General features: G+C 40.0%; 1 protein-coding gene across 4 annotated transcripts in view; it reads left to right on the plus strand.

Annotated features, from left to right (window-relative positions):
* strip2 (striatin interacting protein 2) overlaps positions 1 to 18,343 on the plus strand; it is a 32,922-nt gene that overhangs the window by 12,353 nt on the left and 2,226 nt on the right. For 3 of the 4 annotated variants that reach the window (XM_052119046.1, XM_052119044.1, XM_052119047.1), the window contains exons 6-19: positions 4,640 to 4,708; positions 5,295 to 5,401; positions 5,534 to 5,661; positions 7,771 to 7,959; positions 8,412 to 8,462; positions 10,108 to 10,340; positions 10,829 to 10,894; positions 11,029 to 11,092; positions 11,439 to 11,510; positions 11,593 to 11,667; positions 14,043 to 14,140; positions 14,301 to 14,427; positions 18,021 to 18,121; positions 18,210 to 18,276. In XM_052119046.1, coding sequence (XP_051975006.1) covers positions 4,640 to 4,708; positions 5,295 to 5,401; positions 5,534 to 5,661; positions 7,771 to 7,959; positions 8,412 to 8,462; positions 10,108 to 10,340; positions 10,829 to 10,894; positions 11,029 to 11,092; positions 11,439 to 11,510; positions 11,593 to 11,667; positions 14,043 to 14,140; positions 14,301 to 14,427; positions 18,021 to 18,121; positions 18,210 to 18,276 — 1,447 coding nt within the window. The remainder of the gene's footprint in view (positions 1 to 4,639; positions 4,709 to 5,294; positions 5,402 to 5,533; positions 5,662 to 7,770; positions 7,960 to 8,411; positions 8,463 to 10,107; positions 10,341 to 10,828; positions 10,895 to 11,028; positions 11,093 to 11,438; positions 11,511 to 11,592; positions 11,668 to 14,042; positions 14,141 to 14,300; positions 14,428 to 18,020; positions 18,122 to 18,209; positions 18,277 to 18,343) is intronic. The other variant, XM_052119045.1, reaches the window with a different exon arrangement.

Below are 18,343 nucleotides of genomic sequence, written 5' to 3' on the forward strand. Positions count from 1 at the left end.
GATTAATGGTTTCTGTGTCCCCTGGAGATCCCCTGGGCAGTGTCCTAATGAGACGTACATCTTTCTCTTTTCTGTTTCTTAATACTTGCTGGGTACTGTAGCAGCTGCCTGGGTGGCACAGCGAGCCGGTTACACTTCAATTTCAGCATTTTTTATTCAGCTAAATGCACAGAGTATTATTATGTGAAGGCAAGCATCATTATTACTTACTATTGCATTTAGGTTTTGTTCAAATCCTTAAGCATTAAAATTTGACACATAATTTGCCCCCATCATATGTGCTACGGGCATGAATGATACCTACATTTGTGCTTGTGCAGCTTGATGAGGAAAGGCATGTGTAACAGGTAAAGGATGAGCAAATGTGAGGCAGGAACTGGCTGAACATTCAACATTAAATTTAAATGCATAAATTAACTTAAACATAAACACACACAGCGTGGCCGCGCTTTTGAGGTCTCTCTCTAACAGCTGTTAGAAATTATGCCAACCAGCTTGACGAGCCAGACCCCTCCCTTTCTCCCGCAAACAGGCACATGACCACACCCCCATCCCCACAGCATGCTATTGCTTTTCTTAGCGATCGTATTTAGGATTATCGCCTGTTGGACGATGAATTGGGCAAAAGAATCTAATCGAATCTAATCGACTTTAAAGGAGGAACACAAGCAAAACATATGGACCAGAATTAGGGTTTGGAACTGAGAACTGGTTCTTGTTCAGAACCGGTTCCATTGGTTTCAATACCAAAACAAATGATTTTCATGACAAACAAGCATTATTCTGCATATGTGGATGGGACACTGTGAAAATCCTTTCACAGTTTTTCCTGCACCACTCAAACACTTCAGCACCATTATCAGTCCAGTGTAGTCCGATTTCCGAACGATTTACTGTTATGAGTGGGTTCTTTTGAATATACAGCATTAAACAGATATCACTTTTCTAGAAACGTGTAATGTTTTCACTGGTTCTCATGCCGAAGCTTGTGCTTGACTTGTTCTCAGCTGGGGAATCTGGAGCCTATCACATACTGGCCTGCTTTAAAAACACTGACTTGAAAACTAAACGTGACATAACGGGTTACGTGGCTACATGGTAGTTTTACGTGACTGCCTAACCTGCCCTCAAACAAACATGGCACACCACTGTATTTGTGCACAGCTTTTACTCCTGTTTTGAGGACATATTTAAGCATACAGAGTAATCCAATCCAACGTTATTACATTGCTCAACAAGATTGACAGAGAGAATGTCTACGATCAAGACGACATATTGTATGATCTTTTTAATGGGGCTTAACTAGCCAAGGGCTATAAACTGTAACAGTGGAATCATTAATACCATTGGTATAGCAGATGTGTATATTTTGATTTTTGCCAAAGCATATAATATTTTCTTTACGCCCTGATTGAGAATTCCACCTACAGTGCATTCAGAAATTATTCAGACCCAGTTCATTTATTTTCAGATTTTGAAAACTATACCAGTCTACACTCCATGCCCCAAAATGACAAAGTAAAAACCAGATTTATGATAACTTCATAGAAAAGTTTTAGAAAAAACTGAAATATCACATTGACATAAGAATTCAGACCCTTTGCTATGACACTTAATATTTAGCTCAGATGCATCCATTCTCTGGATCATCTTTTAGGGGTTTATACACTTTGAAGGAGTCCACCTGGGGCAAATTCAATTTCTGGACATGATTTGGAAAGTGACACACCCCTCTATATAAGGTTTCACAGCTGAAAATGCATATCAGAGCAAAAAATAAGCCATGAGATCAAAGGAACTGCCTACAGAGATCAGAGACAGGATTGTGTTGAGACACGGATCTGGGGATGGCTTCAAAAACAATTCGGCTGCATTGATGATTCCCAAGAGCACAGTGGCCTCCAGCAGGACTCTTCCTAGAGCTAGCCGAATGGCCAAGCTGAGCAATCAGGAGAGAAGGGCCTTGGTAAAAGAGATGGCCAAGAACCCGATGGTCACTCTATTTGAGCTCCAGAGATCATTTGTGGAGATGGGAGAAACTTGAAGAAGGACGACTATCACTGCAACTCTACCGGTCTGGGCTTTATGGAAGAGTGGCCAGACGGAAGCCTCTCCTCAGTGAAAGACACATGAAAATAAACCTCAAGGACTCTCAGACTGTGTGAAACCAGATTCTCTGGTCTGATGAAATGAAGATTGAACTGTTTGGCCTCAATTCCAAGCGTTATGTCTAGAGGAAACCAGGCACCGCTCATCATTTTCACAATATCATTCCAACGGTGAAGCATATGTGGTGGTAGTATCATGCTGTGGGGTTGTTTTTTTCTTTCAGCGGCAGGTATTGGGGGACTGGTCAGGGTTGAAGGAAAGCTGAACACAGCAAAATAAAGAGATATCCTTAATGAAAACCTGGTCCAGAGCAATCAGGACCTCAGACTGGGCTGGAAGTTTCACCTTCCAACAGGACAATGACCCTAAGCACACAGCCAAGACAATGCAAGAATGGCTAAAGGACAATGCTGAGAATGTCCTTGAGTGGCCTGGCCAGAGCTCAAACTTGAACCCAATCGAACATCTCAGGACAGACCTGAAAATGGCTGTCTACTGACTGTCCCCATCCAACCTGACAGAGCTTGAGAGGATCTGCAGAGAATAATGGCAGAAAATCCCCAAATCCAGGTGCAAAGCTTGTCGCATCATACCCAAAAAGACTTGAGGCTGTAATCACTGCTAAAGGTGCTTCAGCTAAGTACTGATTTAAGAGTCTGAATGCTTATGTCAAATAAATTTGCAAAGTTATCAAAAATCTGTTTTTTGCTTTGTCAGTATGGGCTATGGAGTGTAAAATATTGTGAAAAAATATTGGTACCTTCACTCCCATTATAAAGCTTGGAAAAGCCAGGATATGTTTTTTATATAACTCCGATTATGTTTGGCTGAAAGAAGAAAGTCATATTCACCTAGGATGGCTTGAGGGTGAGTAAATTATGGAATAATTTTCATTTTTGGGTGAACTAACCCTTTAAAGCTTTTTAGCATAAGGCTACAACATAACAAAATGTAAAAAAAAAATGAAGATTTCTGAATACTTTCTGAATGCACTGTATGTACTTACTAACAGATAGCCATGATCTTCATAACTAAGTGAATATCTGGCCAAAAATCCCCTTACAAAAGAAAACAATACACAAAATTTGTTGAGAAGCATGTAAGGAAAGTGAACAAAGTTGGTAACTATAATAACTTGATTTAATGATTAATGATTGAACAATCAGCTGCAGTGGACACAAGCGACTCTATCTAAATGCAATAAAAATAAAAATACAATTTGCTGTCAGCAAAGGTACTAGGACGCTAGTTGTCAAAAGCAACGGTAGCAAAGCAGCGTTCTCACGTGACAGTTGGACAACTCTTAAATTGACGCTCTTCTGCCTGTAATTCATTAAAAAAATATGACTTAAATCAGAGTGATCACTGGATGGTTGTTGATATGACAATTTGTAGTTAAAGATGCACATTAAGACTTTTGTTGTAATTAGTGGTATTTTATGATAAAAAAAAAAAAAGGATGAATTAACACAATTAAAAAGCCTGTAAACCCTTCTTTTGCAAAAATATGTTCTGTTGAAATATGAAATCATCTCATCATTTGGCAACAGGCTACAAGGGCAGTAAATCCATTAATAAATGATTTTTTTATTTCCAAATATTTCTTTATTAAAAAATACTAAAGGAATTGTTCTTGGAACCAATAAAGAGCCTGAATCGCTAAGAGTAATCTTTATTGGACCTGGAATCGTTAAATTTCGTATGATTTCCAACTGTAACCAGGATATCATAGAGACTACGGGGTGGGCTTTTTTGGTTTGGGTCAGTAAGCAACACCTTACCAACTACATAGCAACACCCTGGTAACCACCCACTGTACCCTAGCACGAAGGCAATACATTTTGCATGCAAAACACCACTTACAAATTCATCAGAAAACATTAAATTCTAGGTGTATGTAACAATAACATGTAAAATTTTAAACATTATTATGATAGACACTTTTCATCCACTGTATCTAAGTAAAAAGACATCATTTAAAAACAAAATAATGCACATACAGGTATAATGTGTTAATACCTCTCGCACCTGTTGTCTTTTCTTCATAATAAGGTCTTTCTTTATTTCCTGTACTACCACCCCTCTTTTTCTCATTTTGTCTTCTCTTTTGTTAAGAGAGCAGCAGTGTGGTCTGCCTGTGATCTCTGCTTCAGAGAAACTCTGGCCACCTTGCCTCTCCTCTCTCAAGCTTCTGCCTGGGGGATTTCATGGCTTTGTACTTCCTCTCATCAGCCCACACAGAGACCATACTGCTGTCTCTTCAGCAGCTCAGCTTCTTCTCTGGTTTACAACAGCATAATTTGAATAATTAGTTTTGAGCCCTCTGGCTACTCTTAGCATTGGTTCATATTCAGCCAAGCACACCTTATTCATGGTTAACTTTGGGAGGTAGCTTATCAGGTGCTCTTTGTGGCTTTGCAATAAGATAGGCTGGTTGTAATGAGTCTGTTGACGCAGTTGTTATGTAAGGTAGTCCAGAGAGTGCTCTTAAATATACATTTTGATTTATTATTGTTGCCTTTTATTTCAGAAATAACCAGGCATGCAGCAGCGCGGTAAGAAAACCAGCTATATCTCTGGCAGACAGCACTGAACTTAGGTAAGATTCCCTTTGGGACTAATTCAAACTTTGCAATCATTTTTCCCACACAGACACACATGCACTCTCATTCCATCACCTCACCTCATCCAGCCCACAATCCACTTATCACATTTACATCAAAATGTATTCTTGGCGTCTTGTGGGAGACTTGCAGAGAAGACCTGGGCAGCCTCACCTGGCTACATATCTTTGAGTGCTTTACTGTGATACTCAATATCTTGGTGCCATTTTGCTGTAACTGCTCACTTCGACTAAATCTATACAGTCAATCCATATGTTGTTTTTCTGTAATACTGCTTGCATAAGCTGATTGTAGAGGTGATAATATCAGTGACATTTTAAGGGTATGAACTGTCCACTTGTATTCATATGAATGGGAGAAATCATAATTCCAAAAATGGCAGCTGTAGTCCCGCCATACAGTTAAAAGAGCCAATCGCTATGTGACCGCTAAGTGAAATGGCTTGCCATAAAGCGACTATGATAATATTCACTCTCAGTCAAAGTAATACATAAAGACACACACATGCATACACAAACACACAGAGTAAACAATAAATGCATTTTGTATTGTGTTATGAAGGGTTCTACTAAGCATCATATATTTGATGGTGGAGACCATTCGTGTGGAAATGGAGGGTGACAACCCAGAGAGGAAGGCAGCGAGAGAGGCCTTCAAAACAGAGTTGGGTGAGAAAGACTTGAAGTCAGTGTGTCTTTAAGTCTTAGAGACTATATTCTGTAAAGAGAGAGAGAGTATTTACAGTGTTTGGCAGTTGACCTTCTCTATGGTGCAGTGATTAACCTCCTTCCCTCTCTCAGGTTCACCCCTTTATAATGGCGAGCCCTTTGCCCTTCTCCTCTTCACCATGGTAACCAAGTTTTGCAGCATGAATGCGCCCCATTTCCCCATGAAGAAAGTGCTGCTCCTACTGTGGAAGACCATTTTGGTCAGTCTCATCAGAATTTCAGCTGATTCTATTCTGTTCTCTTTTGTTCTATATATAGAAGCAATAATCACTCTATTATGTTTCATTCCATAGATGACGTCTTATTCTATTCTATTCTACATTTCCAATTAGTTATTTAGCATATGCTTTTATCCAAAGCAATTAGAGGAGGGCTGAGTGGAAAAAATGGTCCGAGATGTGCAGAGGATTAACAAGAAGATTATTATAGATATAGTTAAATGTAAGGATGAGATCTAGCTGTTTTCCTGCTCTGTTTGCAGGGGTGTGCATTCTCGTAAGGTCAAATGAGGTCAGAAGAGCTAGGAAGTCAGCCGCTTGAGGTTTGTCCTGGTGGATGTTGAAGTCTCCAAGGACCACCAGCAGAACGCCATCCTCAAGGAATGAGGATAGCAGCATGTCTAGCTCTTTGATGAAGTTGCCTTGTTGTCCTGGAGGACAATGGATGACCAAAAAGTGAATTTTAGCAGGATTAGTGGCAGTTATGGCATGATAGAGGTCTGAGAGGAGTGAATTTCCACCCCGCACAGACAGACGAGGATTGTGGGTGAAAGCGAAGTCTATAGAGAGGACTGAGGGAGTCACAGTGTTGTCTGCGTTGATCCTTGTCTAAAACATTGAGTTTTGATTGACTGGCAAAGGCAGGGATGACGTCAGCTTTATTGACAGCTGACTGGCAATTCCAGAATTCAACTGAGAAAGAGAAGGGCTATGATGTGGCAGTACAAAGCAATCTTAGGTGCTCTGGAGTACGTCCTCTCCCACATGTGTGTGTATAGATTTTCGCCTAGAGTAAACCACAGGAATAAACTGAATATATATTTTACAAGCATTAATTAAAAGGAAATAGAAGTAGAATAAGAAAAGAAGAGAAAAAGGAAAACTTAGTGTAGTGCATGTTGCCTTGTCAGGGTCCTTGCTCATTGGACTCCTGCATTTAGACTCAGGTCTTTACCAGTGTTAGGGCTACACACTAGAAGGGCTGGCGCTACCGCTTCAGTGCTAACCACTACTTAAAGGAATAATTCACCCAGAAATTTAAGATTCTCTCAACATTGACCTTTAAACCATCCCAGATGTGTATGTCTTGTGTATCTTTCCTTCTTCAGCAGAACTGAAATTAAGATTTTTATAAGCACATTTCATCTCTGTGTATGTCCATGCAATGCAAGTGAATGGGTGCCATCAGGCCGCTGGCTGTTTGACAGTCCAAAAGGCATATTTAGACAGCATATAAGTAATCCACACGACTCAAGTTGATCAATTAATGTCTTCTGAAGCATATCCTGAGGCAGCTAGGATCTGTCCTTCAGATTCTGATTTGCTTCAGAAGACATTAATTGATCGACTGGAGTATGCTGACTAAATATGGCTTGTGTACGTCAAACAGCCAGCAGCCTGATAGCACCCATTCACTTGTATTTTATGGACATACAGAGCTGAAATGTGCTTATAAAAATATAAGAAATACACATCTGGGATGACTTAAAGGTGAGTAAATCATGAGAGAATTTTTATTTTGGGATGAACTAATCCTTTAAGTACTAATTTCTGCACACCCCTGAAATGAGCAATTGTGACTCAAAGTTTCTCCCTATACCACTTCATTCTATAGATAGATAGATGACTGCTTCTATGCCATAGATAGATGACTGTTTTTCTATTCTATAGTTGACTGCTTATTCTATTCAGTTCTACAAAAGATACCATAGATAGATAAGTGTTTATTCTATTCTGTTCTGTTTCATTCTATAGATGCATGACTGCTTATTCTATTCTATTTTATTCTGTTCTGTTTCATTCCATTGATAGATGATTGCTTATTCTATTTTATTACTTTTCATTCCATATATAAATGACTGCTTATTCTATTCTATTCCATTTTACAAAAGATACTTCATAATCTTTATGTATATAATTGTAGACAATTTTGGTATGCACATTTGCTTAATGCGAACACTGTGTTTACCATGTACTCTTTCCACTATAAATCAGATGGTGTGGCTCTAGTTAGCAACAAACCTGCATACATACCAATAGTGCTCTGTCTATTGATTGTTGCATGTGTGTGTGTGTTGTTGTGCTTCTCAGTTCACATTGGGAGGTTTCGAGGAGCTGCAGGAGATGAAGGTGAGAATGAGAGAGCGGTTTAATCTACTGCCCCCCCCTGAGGACAGCATTAAGGTGGTGCGAAATATGCGAGCCGCCTCCCCTCCAGCCTCGGCCATGGAACTCATCGAACAACAGCAGCAGCAGAAGAGAGGACGCAGGAGTCGCAGGGTATGAGAAACACACATTCATATGTAAATGGTTTTCAAAGCAGTTGCACCAGCAAGCAATGGTTCAATACGCTTCAACATTAATAAAAGCTAATATCATATACCATGTGGAGATACCAGGATGAGTTCAGGTCTCTTCACACACTCTATACTGTACACACAAACTCTTATGTGTATAAAACTATTAAGCCAATATTTTAAGTTGTCCAATCTGTGCTTATCACTGTACTAATACTACAGTACACTCAATCTGCAAAACTTGCACAAAGACTATATGCCTGTGGTCAGGGTTTCTTGCCTTCAGACCTTTTACCCCTCTCCTTCCTTTCTATCTTTCTCTCTCTGTAAGGTCTCTATAACCCTTTCTCATTTCTCCCCTTTTCATACTTTTCTTCTCTCTGGATTTTCTTTTCCCTGTTTGCTCATTCCCGTCTCTTCCTTGTGTCCCTACAGAGTGCCTTTGTTGATAGCTTGGAAGGAGACAGTCCCTATGCCAAGAAACAGGTCTTTACCCAAAAAACCCTTTTGTGCATTCTCTTTGTTGTGGGCTGGCCTTGCACTCCTCCACTCTCTTCTCCTTCACAACAATTTGTTAAATTTTGTTTTTTTCTGTTCAACTTTATTTGGGGGAGAGAATGGTTCCAAGAGATGCAGCTGGCCATGAGGGCTACTGGACATGGTGAACGCAGGACTCTCTCTCTCTCTCTCTCCTTCCTACTTTCTCCCTCTCTGCTCTTTTCCTCTCTTTCCATTTCCACATATTCTCAGTCAATGAGATCCATATAGACACACTCTTGCTCCCACTAGCTAGCAGAATGGCTTCTTCTCAATCACAGCTGAGTCATCTTTGCTCATTGCCTCAGTGCTGCCCACAAATATACTCATACATTGACTGCACTGGGAAGATGGCACTCCACTAATGCACCTCATGCCTGATGCTTGCTCTGAATCTTGCCATACATCCGTTTGAAGAAACACTAGCGATGTTAAGAACTATTGTTTTGTGACTGTTGAAATGTTTTGCACAACAGGAATGTTAAAAAAGAAGCTGCAGTGTTTTATCTTGAATGTGTCGGACTCTTTAAGGTTTTGTGATGCTTATTTTTTTTTACAGGTTTAAGGAACAGTAGTTTTAAGTGATAAGCTCTAAGCAATGGATAGTAAACATATTCAGTTTTATACTTGGCTGGCTGAAAAATAAGAAATAGCAGAGGAATCCTTGCAAATTATTTTGTGTGATCTTAAAGGAAAATTCTGGGTTCAATACAAGTTAAGCTCAATCGACAGCATTTGTGGCATAATGTTGATTTCCACAAAAAATTATTTCAACTCGTCCGTCCTTTTCTTTAAAAAAGGCTAAATTCTAGGCTACAGTGAGGCACTTACAATGGAAGAGATTGGGCCAATTTTTGGAGGGTTTAAATGTGAAGCTTATAATTTTATTAAAGCTTTTACATTCAATTTTCTGTGAAAAGGTATGTATTATTTGAGCTAAGTTGTTTAAATCGTCATGCTTACAGTCATTTTAGGGTTCTAGGGTTTGTTGACATTACATCGTCATGGCAACAAAGTTATAAAATTGGTTATAACTTACACAGAAAAGGTAAGCGATTTTGTCCTCCACGTCTGAGACGTCAATCCACTGATCTTATCACACGGCTGGTTGAGCACGTTGACATGGAGACATAGCGCTTGTGGAGGCTTCACGCTATTCTCCATGGCATCCATGCACAACTCACCACACGCCCCACTGAGAGCAAGAACCACATTATAGCAACCACGAGGAGGTTACCCCATGTGACTCTTCCCGCCCTAGCAACCAGGCCAATTTGGTTGCTTAGGAGACCTGGCTGGAGTCCGCGGTAGTCCCTGGTAGTCAGCGTCTTTACTCGCTGAACTTGCTGTAGATTGAGCTTAATTTGTATTGAACCCAGAATATTCCTTTAATATGAGTCTTTACAATTAAATTTCTCAGAAAAGCAGTTATTTAATAAATAGTAAATCAGATTCACTCTGCGTAATTAAAGTATAATTATTAATTGATGGATTTGGGCCTTGATAAATGGCTTTATTCCCCCAAAGAGACTCAGTTTTAGGTTTCAAAGCAATGCATATTTATCTTTTATTACACTTCCTATTTCTCTTGCAGCCCCTGGTCAAGCAGGACAGTCTGGACACGTACAATGAACGGGACCCTTTCAAGAATGATGACACCCGGGATGAGGAGGAAGACCCAGAGGACGTGGACAGTGGCATTGAGGGAGAGGTTGACCCCCTCGACAGAGACGTCATCATCCAACCGCCGCCCCCACCACCACCACTGCGGCCCCCCACTGAGAGAGTATCCTTCCCCAAGGGACTGCCTTGGGCCCCCAAAGTCAGGTAAGACAGGTAGAAGCTTATGCCTGCAGCTTTGGTAGCTAATTCAGCACAGAAGATCTCACAGAAGATCATTGTCAAGGGGAAGATTTTTCGATTGCATGGTAAGAATATCAATAAACTGTTTTTACTTTGACTATTTGCATTTCATACATCTATTGATTCATTGAGCCCCTTGGTATTTTAAAAGTTACAGAATTTATATCTGAGTCAGAATTTTAATCTGAATGCAAATCTGTATTTTAATTTGAACTGGCTAGTCCAGAGAAACATGACCCTAGATGCTCACATAAATTATACATATCTGTATTTTTAATACCCTATCTGCCAACCAAAAATTTAGAGACGGATCAACAGGAACATACTATTGAATGCTTCTGATAATTTGAAAAGCCATGCGGTTTTTACCTCTGTGGCTTCTGCCCATCTGCCCTGAATAAGGTCTATAGCTGAACAGACACATGCAGTCAATTACCCACTTTCTCCAACAGAGAGAAAGACATTGAACACTTCCTGGAGACCAGCAGAAATAAATTTATTGGCTTCACTTTGGGAAAGTAAGTCTCTGTCTCTTTAAACTATCCCATTAGTGATTTGAGTCAAAGAATAATAATGATGATGGTCACCATCATCATTAGCCTAATTGTTAACTCTAGACTGTGTATTCTCTTTTTCTGATGTTATTTTACAGTGACACTGAGACCCTGGTTGGGTTGCCCCGGCCCATACACGAAAGTGTAAAGACTCTTAAACTGGTAAGGATTTCTATTACACATTTCCTTAAAAAATCTCATCCCTATGTTTTCCTCCTTTGTAGTCGACTAGCAGATTAATTGTCAGTAGAGACATAAACAAAAATTGTTGCCATTTCTGTTTATAAGAGACAATATTAATGAATTCTCTCTTGGCTACTTGTGCGTTGGCAATTTTTAATTATCTTTCGATATGTATTGAACAATTGGATAAGCAGCTGTGCTGCCACAGATATGCAGCTGAAGTGAATCCAGTGGTCTACATATTCTATTGGGGTTCTTTTAGCCAATCACAGTCTAGATTAGACCCTCCTCGGTCACCACTCTCTCTCTATCTCACTCTCTCAAGCACAAGTATGTCTCCATAGCAGAGGTCCAGATCAAGAGAGAGGATGAGCTACAGCAGTGCCCCATGACTATGGTGAGTTGCTCAGATTTGATTTGCATTTATTACTGCTTCATTCAGCTGCCAATCTAAGTCATCTACTTTTTTGATTGGCTAGGGGGATGAGGAAGTGCAAGAGACACCTGCAGAGGTTCTATATTTTGGAATGCTGCCCAGCCTCTCACAGTATGTAGTAAGTGGTCCTTTGTTTAATGGATTTTAATGCACTCAGATTGTGCTTGACTATATCACTGGTTAATTGAAGTGCATCATAGTGCTCATAGTTCCCATTATATATTCCCGCAACAGTCTGGTTCCAGTGGTAAAAATCCCATTAGTTTTTTTCAATTGGGGAATTGATTATTAACGATAACCTTTAAAGACAGACTTACTGTGAGCTGCAAAGTGTTTATCGATTGTCAAAGCTTAAAAATACCTGGTCTAAAAATAAAAACAAATCGTCTTGAATAACAGACTTTCTGGTGAAGAACTACACCACCCATGATCCTGAAGAGAATGTTCTACCAATCAGAGAATCGCAGTAAACATAGTGCACCAAACGAGCCCTGCAGCGACCGCACACTTTAATGACTGTAACAGGGTTTAAAATGGGCAAGGAGTTGGCAGGAACTGGCTGAACAGTCAAAATAATCTTTAACCTGTTGATACGCAATTCCCCCGCACGCGGTAGTGATGTCACACTGCTTACATTTAATATATAATTTACCATCTATAAATGTAATAAATGTTTACAAATGATACATCTTTTCAAAGGTCTAAGGGTTCAACATTGATATCCAATCTCTGTTTCATGATAGCAATGCTCCAGAAACAGCAATTTAGTTATTTGTGCAGGAGTACAAATGAAAACATGGAATATCAAAACGGGACTTCATATCTTTATTATGAAAACACGATCGCCAGATGAATCCAGTTCAACACACTTGGGTCAATTGTCCATGACAAGCATTCATTGAAAAACATCCAATAGCACTTTTTGTCCATAAAAGTGATAAATCTGAGAAATATTGATATATTCTCCATTGTTTACATGAGATCTCACCTGAAAGAATTACCCTTCGTCATCGTTCTTCAACAAACTGCAATCTGAGCAGCATTCATGTTGTAAAACTGTATATGATCTTATATATTAGAGTCTCATAAACAAAACAAGCCCGTCTCCAAAGTCTATTTTTAAAAATGCAGCATAGTTTTATTCATAAAAGCCAAGCAGTGCAGTCAGATTTTGTGTCGTCTTGTTAGGCGGCACCTTAATTTTACTCTGAACACTTCCAGCGATTTTCAGAGAAAAAATCTTGCAGGAACCTCATTTTTTGTTAGATCATCTTCAAATTTGAAACATAACTTCTTTAGACATGTGGCTTTGAGAACATTGTATTTCTGGGTTGTTTTTATATGTCTTTTTCTATAACCTTCAGCTTCTCACTTTAAAAAATAACAACATTTTTAATTCTGAAGCCCAACGTGTCTTCTTTCAAAAGATACTAAAACTGTGTCCATACTCCAAAGGGTTCAGAAAATACAACCATTTAAGTTCAGGTATGCCATTTTCATGGTTTGTGCTCAAAAAGGTGGTGCGTATCAACAGGTTAATTAAAACTCAAAAAGACACAAACATAAACTGCAGCTACGTTTGGCTCTCTCTCTCCCAAACTGCCGCATCCGGCTCGGCCTTATTCCTCTCCTTGGCTGATTAGCCCATTTGGGGAGCGGCCGTTCGCACTCACGTCCCAGCCCCACCCACCTCCTCTTCAAAATGACACACTGTGAATAACGTGATCGAATCGATCTCCCTACACTCTCAACTACTTGAGAGATACTACCAAAATATTATTGCATAGCATATCTGAATAATGAAATTAAAATGTATTGTTTGTATACTTAATAATTTTTGATATTCTCTTTTAATTTGATTGTCTTTTGCCATGCTTCATGGGATTGTAGTTTATTGCCTCATGCGTAAAATACAGTCTTCTACCTTTTTTTTTTTTGTCCAATTTTCAAATACTTTTTGCTTCAAATCAAAGTTTGTAGTGTTACAAGCCATGAGACATCCCCATTGTGGCCTTGAGCATGACACTTTAGCCCAGACACCATTACATACAGTACGGCATGTGTCCTGTGTGAACAGCACCTACATCTAGTTTTCTGCCTCGGCAGATTGGTAAATTTGATTGCAAAATGAATTGCTGAGGAATGTAGGACACTCATAGGCATATGTCCAGTGATATGTAAAAATCCCTCAAACAAACAATATATTGACTTCTAAAGCAACTTTTTGTAAAGTCTATTCAATGCTTTACTCATCTGCCACAATACTAGAAAGTCTTTGAATTATCTTAATTTAGGGGCTTTTCTGAGCAAATATTGATATTTGCGATTATTTGTGATTAATTCAGTTGATTATTCAGGGTGTCATGTAATTAATGTGATAACATTCTTGATGGTTTAACATTTTGTATTTTTTAAAGGAGGATTTTGTAGCTTAAGTGGTGCATTGCAGACAAACCTCTTAGGAATGTTGTAATAACGTTAGTCTCTTTTTAGATCGCACTTTTGAAGCTGCTTCTGGCTGCTGCCCCAACCTCTAAAGCAAAGACAGATTCAATCAACATCCTCGCCGATGTTCTGCCCGAGGAGATGCCGTAAGTCTGCACACACATACACAGTACTGGGACTCTGTGTTCGATGTCTATTTGTGTACATGTTCATTTGTGTGTTTAAAAGGTGTGTGAAAAGATCAGTGCGGTTTGTGGTTTGTTCTCAGGCATACAGGCAACCCTTCATGTGTTTGTGTTAAAACAGAATCACTGTCCTCCAGAGCATGAAGCTGGGCATTGATGTCAACAGACACAAGGAGATTATCGTCAAAGCCATTTCTGCTCTCCTGCTACTGCTGCTCAAACACTTCAAACTCAACCACATATACCAGGTCAGAGCATCCCTCTGTTTCTCTTGATTTCCTTTTCCTTTCTCTCCTCTTTTCTCTCTGATCTCCTGTACTCAACTGCCCCTGCACTCTGCTGATAGGCTCACTGTTAAAGCACACCATTCATTAGAAGAGCACGAAAGAGAGAACCAGAGAGAGACGATAATGAGACATGCAAAGCACTTACAGCAGGATAGCTTGAATACATAAAAAAGGCAAATCTTTCATAGGCTATTTGAAATTGAAGGGGGGATTTAGAGTCTGTTTTGAACCTACAATGGGGACCAAATGACTGAGAACACCATTTGAAATAATGTCTATTGTTTCCTCCTTAAAGGAGCATTCAGTAACGTTTACCTTTGTGTCATTTTGGACTTACACTGACACATAGCTGCTTAGATGTAGCATTATTTAAACTCTTAGCACCCCACGTTTCCCACTTACAATGACATGTTAGTGACTCCTCAGCTGTCACAGGAACGCAAACAGACATACTTATATAAACATTTAATGTTTTAAATGTATTCTACATACATAATATTATTTAGGAAAATTGTATAACCCAAATGATGTGCTTAAAATAGTTCACCCAAAAAGGAAAATTCTCTTATGCTTCAGCCTCATGCCATCCCAGATGTTTGACTGTCTTTCCTCTGCTGAACACAAAGATTTGAGTAGGCTACTTCAGCTCTGTAGGTCCACACGATGCCAGTGAATGGTGACCAAAAATGCAAAGCTTCAAAAAGCACATAAAAGCAGCAAAAAAGTAATCCATAATTCTCCAGTGGTTAAATCCATGTCTTCAGAAATGATATGATAGGTGTGTCTGAGAAACTGACCAATATATATATATAAGTCCTTTTTTACTAAGAATTCTTCTCCCTGCCATTAGGTGGCGATATGCACGAAGAATGCGAATCAACAAAAACAAAAGAAGAAGAATGTAAAAGTGGAGATTGATTGTAAAAAAAGGTCTTAAATATTTATCTGTTTCTCAGCCACACCTATCATAACGCATTGTGTTCAACAGAAGAAAGGTTGTCATACACGTCTGGGATGACATGATGGTGAGTAAATGATGACAGAGTTTTCATTTTTGGGTGAACAATCCCTATAAAGTTGGTGTAACGCTGTTTAATGGAAAGGAGGAGGCAAGAACCGGCTTGATAATATAAATAATAGTTTAATATAAAACTGAAACAAAAGACAAACACACACATGATGGACATGTCCGTAAACGATCTCTCTCTCTCGTCGTACCACCGTCTGTCTTCCGCCTTTATCCCTCTCGGAGGCTTAATTAGCCTGATAAGGGACCGGACTCGTTCTCTCAGGCTGGGGAGCCCCCGGCCTAACGTACACCCCCCCCCCCCTTTCCCTGGGGGAGGATGTGCTTTAAGCCCAGTCTGCCAGAAGGTCATCCCCATCCACCGGGATGAGGGAGGGGACAATGGGAGGGAAACAGAAATAATTAAAATGGGGGGAGGGGGTACTTCCTGTAACAGGTGTAGTTAAAAAAACACTGTCAAATTCAAACGAGAGGGAAAAGGCCAACGCAGAGAGGAGAGAGAGATGAAGAAGAAAAAAAACCTACTCGCCAGTTCTCCGATACACCATCGCATGGTCCTCGATCACTTCTCCACCCTATCAGGCGGACGACAGCCGCTTCTCCCCGCGTGGACTGGAGTCAGACTCACGACCCCCGGTGGTCAAAACGCCCCTCAGCGTTCTCGGCGACTCATGGGGACACTCCCTCTTTCGTTGCACCACCGTCTGCCATCGGCCTTTATCCCTCTTGGAGGCTTAATTAGCCTGATATGGGACCGGGTGTGTATAATCACAACCCGGCCCCGCACTCCGCCCTGCCACAGTTGGTAACTGTAATCTTATTACAATAATTTAAAAGGTAATTGGATTACAGCAATAAAATAGTTTGTAATCAGATTACAACCAATACTGAACGTGGATCATCGGGATTTGCATAAACTTGTGGAGTTCATGCCATGCTAAGCTTACATTTTTTATATCTACGTGCAAATCTGGAAGCCTGCAAGCTCCAGTGTGCAAACTCCAAAAATTTGATAAAACCTTTATAAAATACTGCAAAGTAGAAAATTATGAGGAATTAGGAAATACCTGGAACTGTTCATGACATATTGATTTATTTAGCTAAAGCTAATTTCTCCAAATAATATCACTATATGTTCCAAAGCCTTATCTGCTTAGTCCAGTATTGCTAAAATTCTTATGCGTTTACACTTTTTCAAATTTGCAATGAAAAGAATGCCAAATCAAAGCTTCTTCACAAGTGGTCTCAGACTTCAGGGCCCTCCTGTTTCGTACCGACTGCAGTTCACACCGCAGAGAACATTCTAGACCATCTTCTTCAGCAGAGCCAGAAAAACCCACTCTCAGATGCTTCTCCTCTTACATCAAACGATATGCATGTTTATTAAATCCACGCAGAACGAATTAAGAAACAGAAACATTACATCACGATAAAGTGGGAAAAAAAACTGTGAAGAACAGAGTGTTCAAAAGTGTGATGTGCTTCATCTTGTCAGCACAGCCTAATCCTTTATGATGAGCGCGACAACGATTATGAAAAATTAACGTGGGTGGTTTTAAGTGGGGCATAGTGGTGCCCTCAATTCGAGGAGACTGGAAGTGGCAATATAGATCACTGCAGGTGTTAAGAGGAGTAAAACCTGTCCTTAGTAATGAGATGAACTCCCTACTTTGATAAAATAACAGTGGGATCAGTCTTGATCATTAGATTGCACTGTGACTTTTTTCCCTTTCTCATACATGACCTGAAGGATCACAGTAAGTCTTCGGTCTTCCAGTGAACGCTTTAATTCAGCACTAAAAAAATCAGTTACTAAAATTAAATCACAGATATCTACCTTTCCTTTCCCTCGCTCTCATTTACTCAATCCCTCATTCGCTCAAATTAAACAACAAGAACTGCAGTCAGCATTGCTGATGTGCTGACAGATATCCTGCTGAGCTGATGTGCCATTAATTCTGGGTAACAGAGCCCTGTTCTGCTTCTGTAGCAGTGCTTTTTGGCATAATGTGCCCATTAACGTCTAAAGCTGTGATGAACTGAGAATGTGGCGATCATTGGGAGAACATCCGTAAACAAATCACACTTCAGTGTGCGTATCAGATTCAGCTGTGAAAAATGATGAATGGATTTGAGGAAAGTACAAATGAAAACAGGCCTCCTGCCCATCAGAGATGGGGGGAAGTTATGGTAAATGGTCTGCACTTATATAGCACTTTTTTTATTAACCTTAGAGGTTACCAAAGCACTTTACACTGTGTCCCAGTCACCTATCCACACTCACATTCACACACTAATGGTGGCAGAGCTGCCATGCAAGGTGCTAGCCTGCCATTGGGAGCAACTCAGGGTTCAGTGTCTTGCCCAAGGACACTTCGGCATGTGGAGCCGTGTGGGCCGGGATTTGAACCACCAACCCTGCAATTGGTAGCCGACCCGCTCTACCATCTGAGCCACAGCCGCCACAGATTTAGATGAAATGATTAGATGTAATGAATGTGTCTTGTTTTGTTTTGGTCTTGAATAGTTTGAATATGTGGCGCAACATCTGGTTTTTGCCAACTGCATCCCTCTCATCCTGAAATTCTTCAACCAGAACATCATGTCTTACATCAGTGCCAAGAACAGGTAGAGGACATTGAGATCGGCACTCAATCAATCCAACATGTGTATGAGTACATGATGTTTTTAAACATGTCAAGTTTTCTGTTGGCAGTATATGTGCCCTGGATTTTCCACATTGTGTGGTTCACGAAATGCCTGAACTTACAGCTGAAAGTCTGGTAATTTCTTCTCACATCATTTACAAAACATTACTTTTATTTTCTAGCATTTGTTTGACTGTAAACA

The sequence above is a fragment of the Xyrauchen texanus genome, chromosome 45, assembly GCF_025860055.1.
Source record: "Xyrauchen texanus isolate HMW12.3.18 chromosome 45, RBS_HiC_50CHRs, whole genome shotgun sequence".
Classification (NCBI taxonomy): Eukaryota; Metazoa; Chordata; class Actinopteri; order Cypriniformes; family Catostomidae; genus Xyrauchen; species Xyrauchen texanus.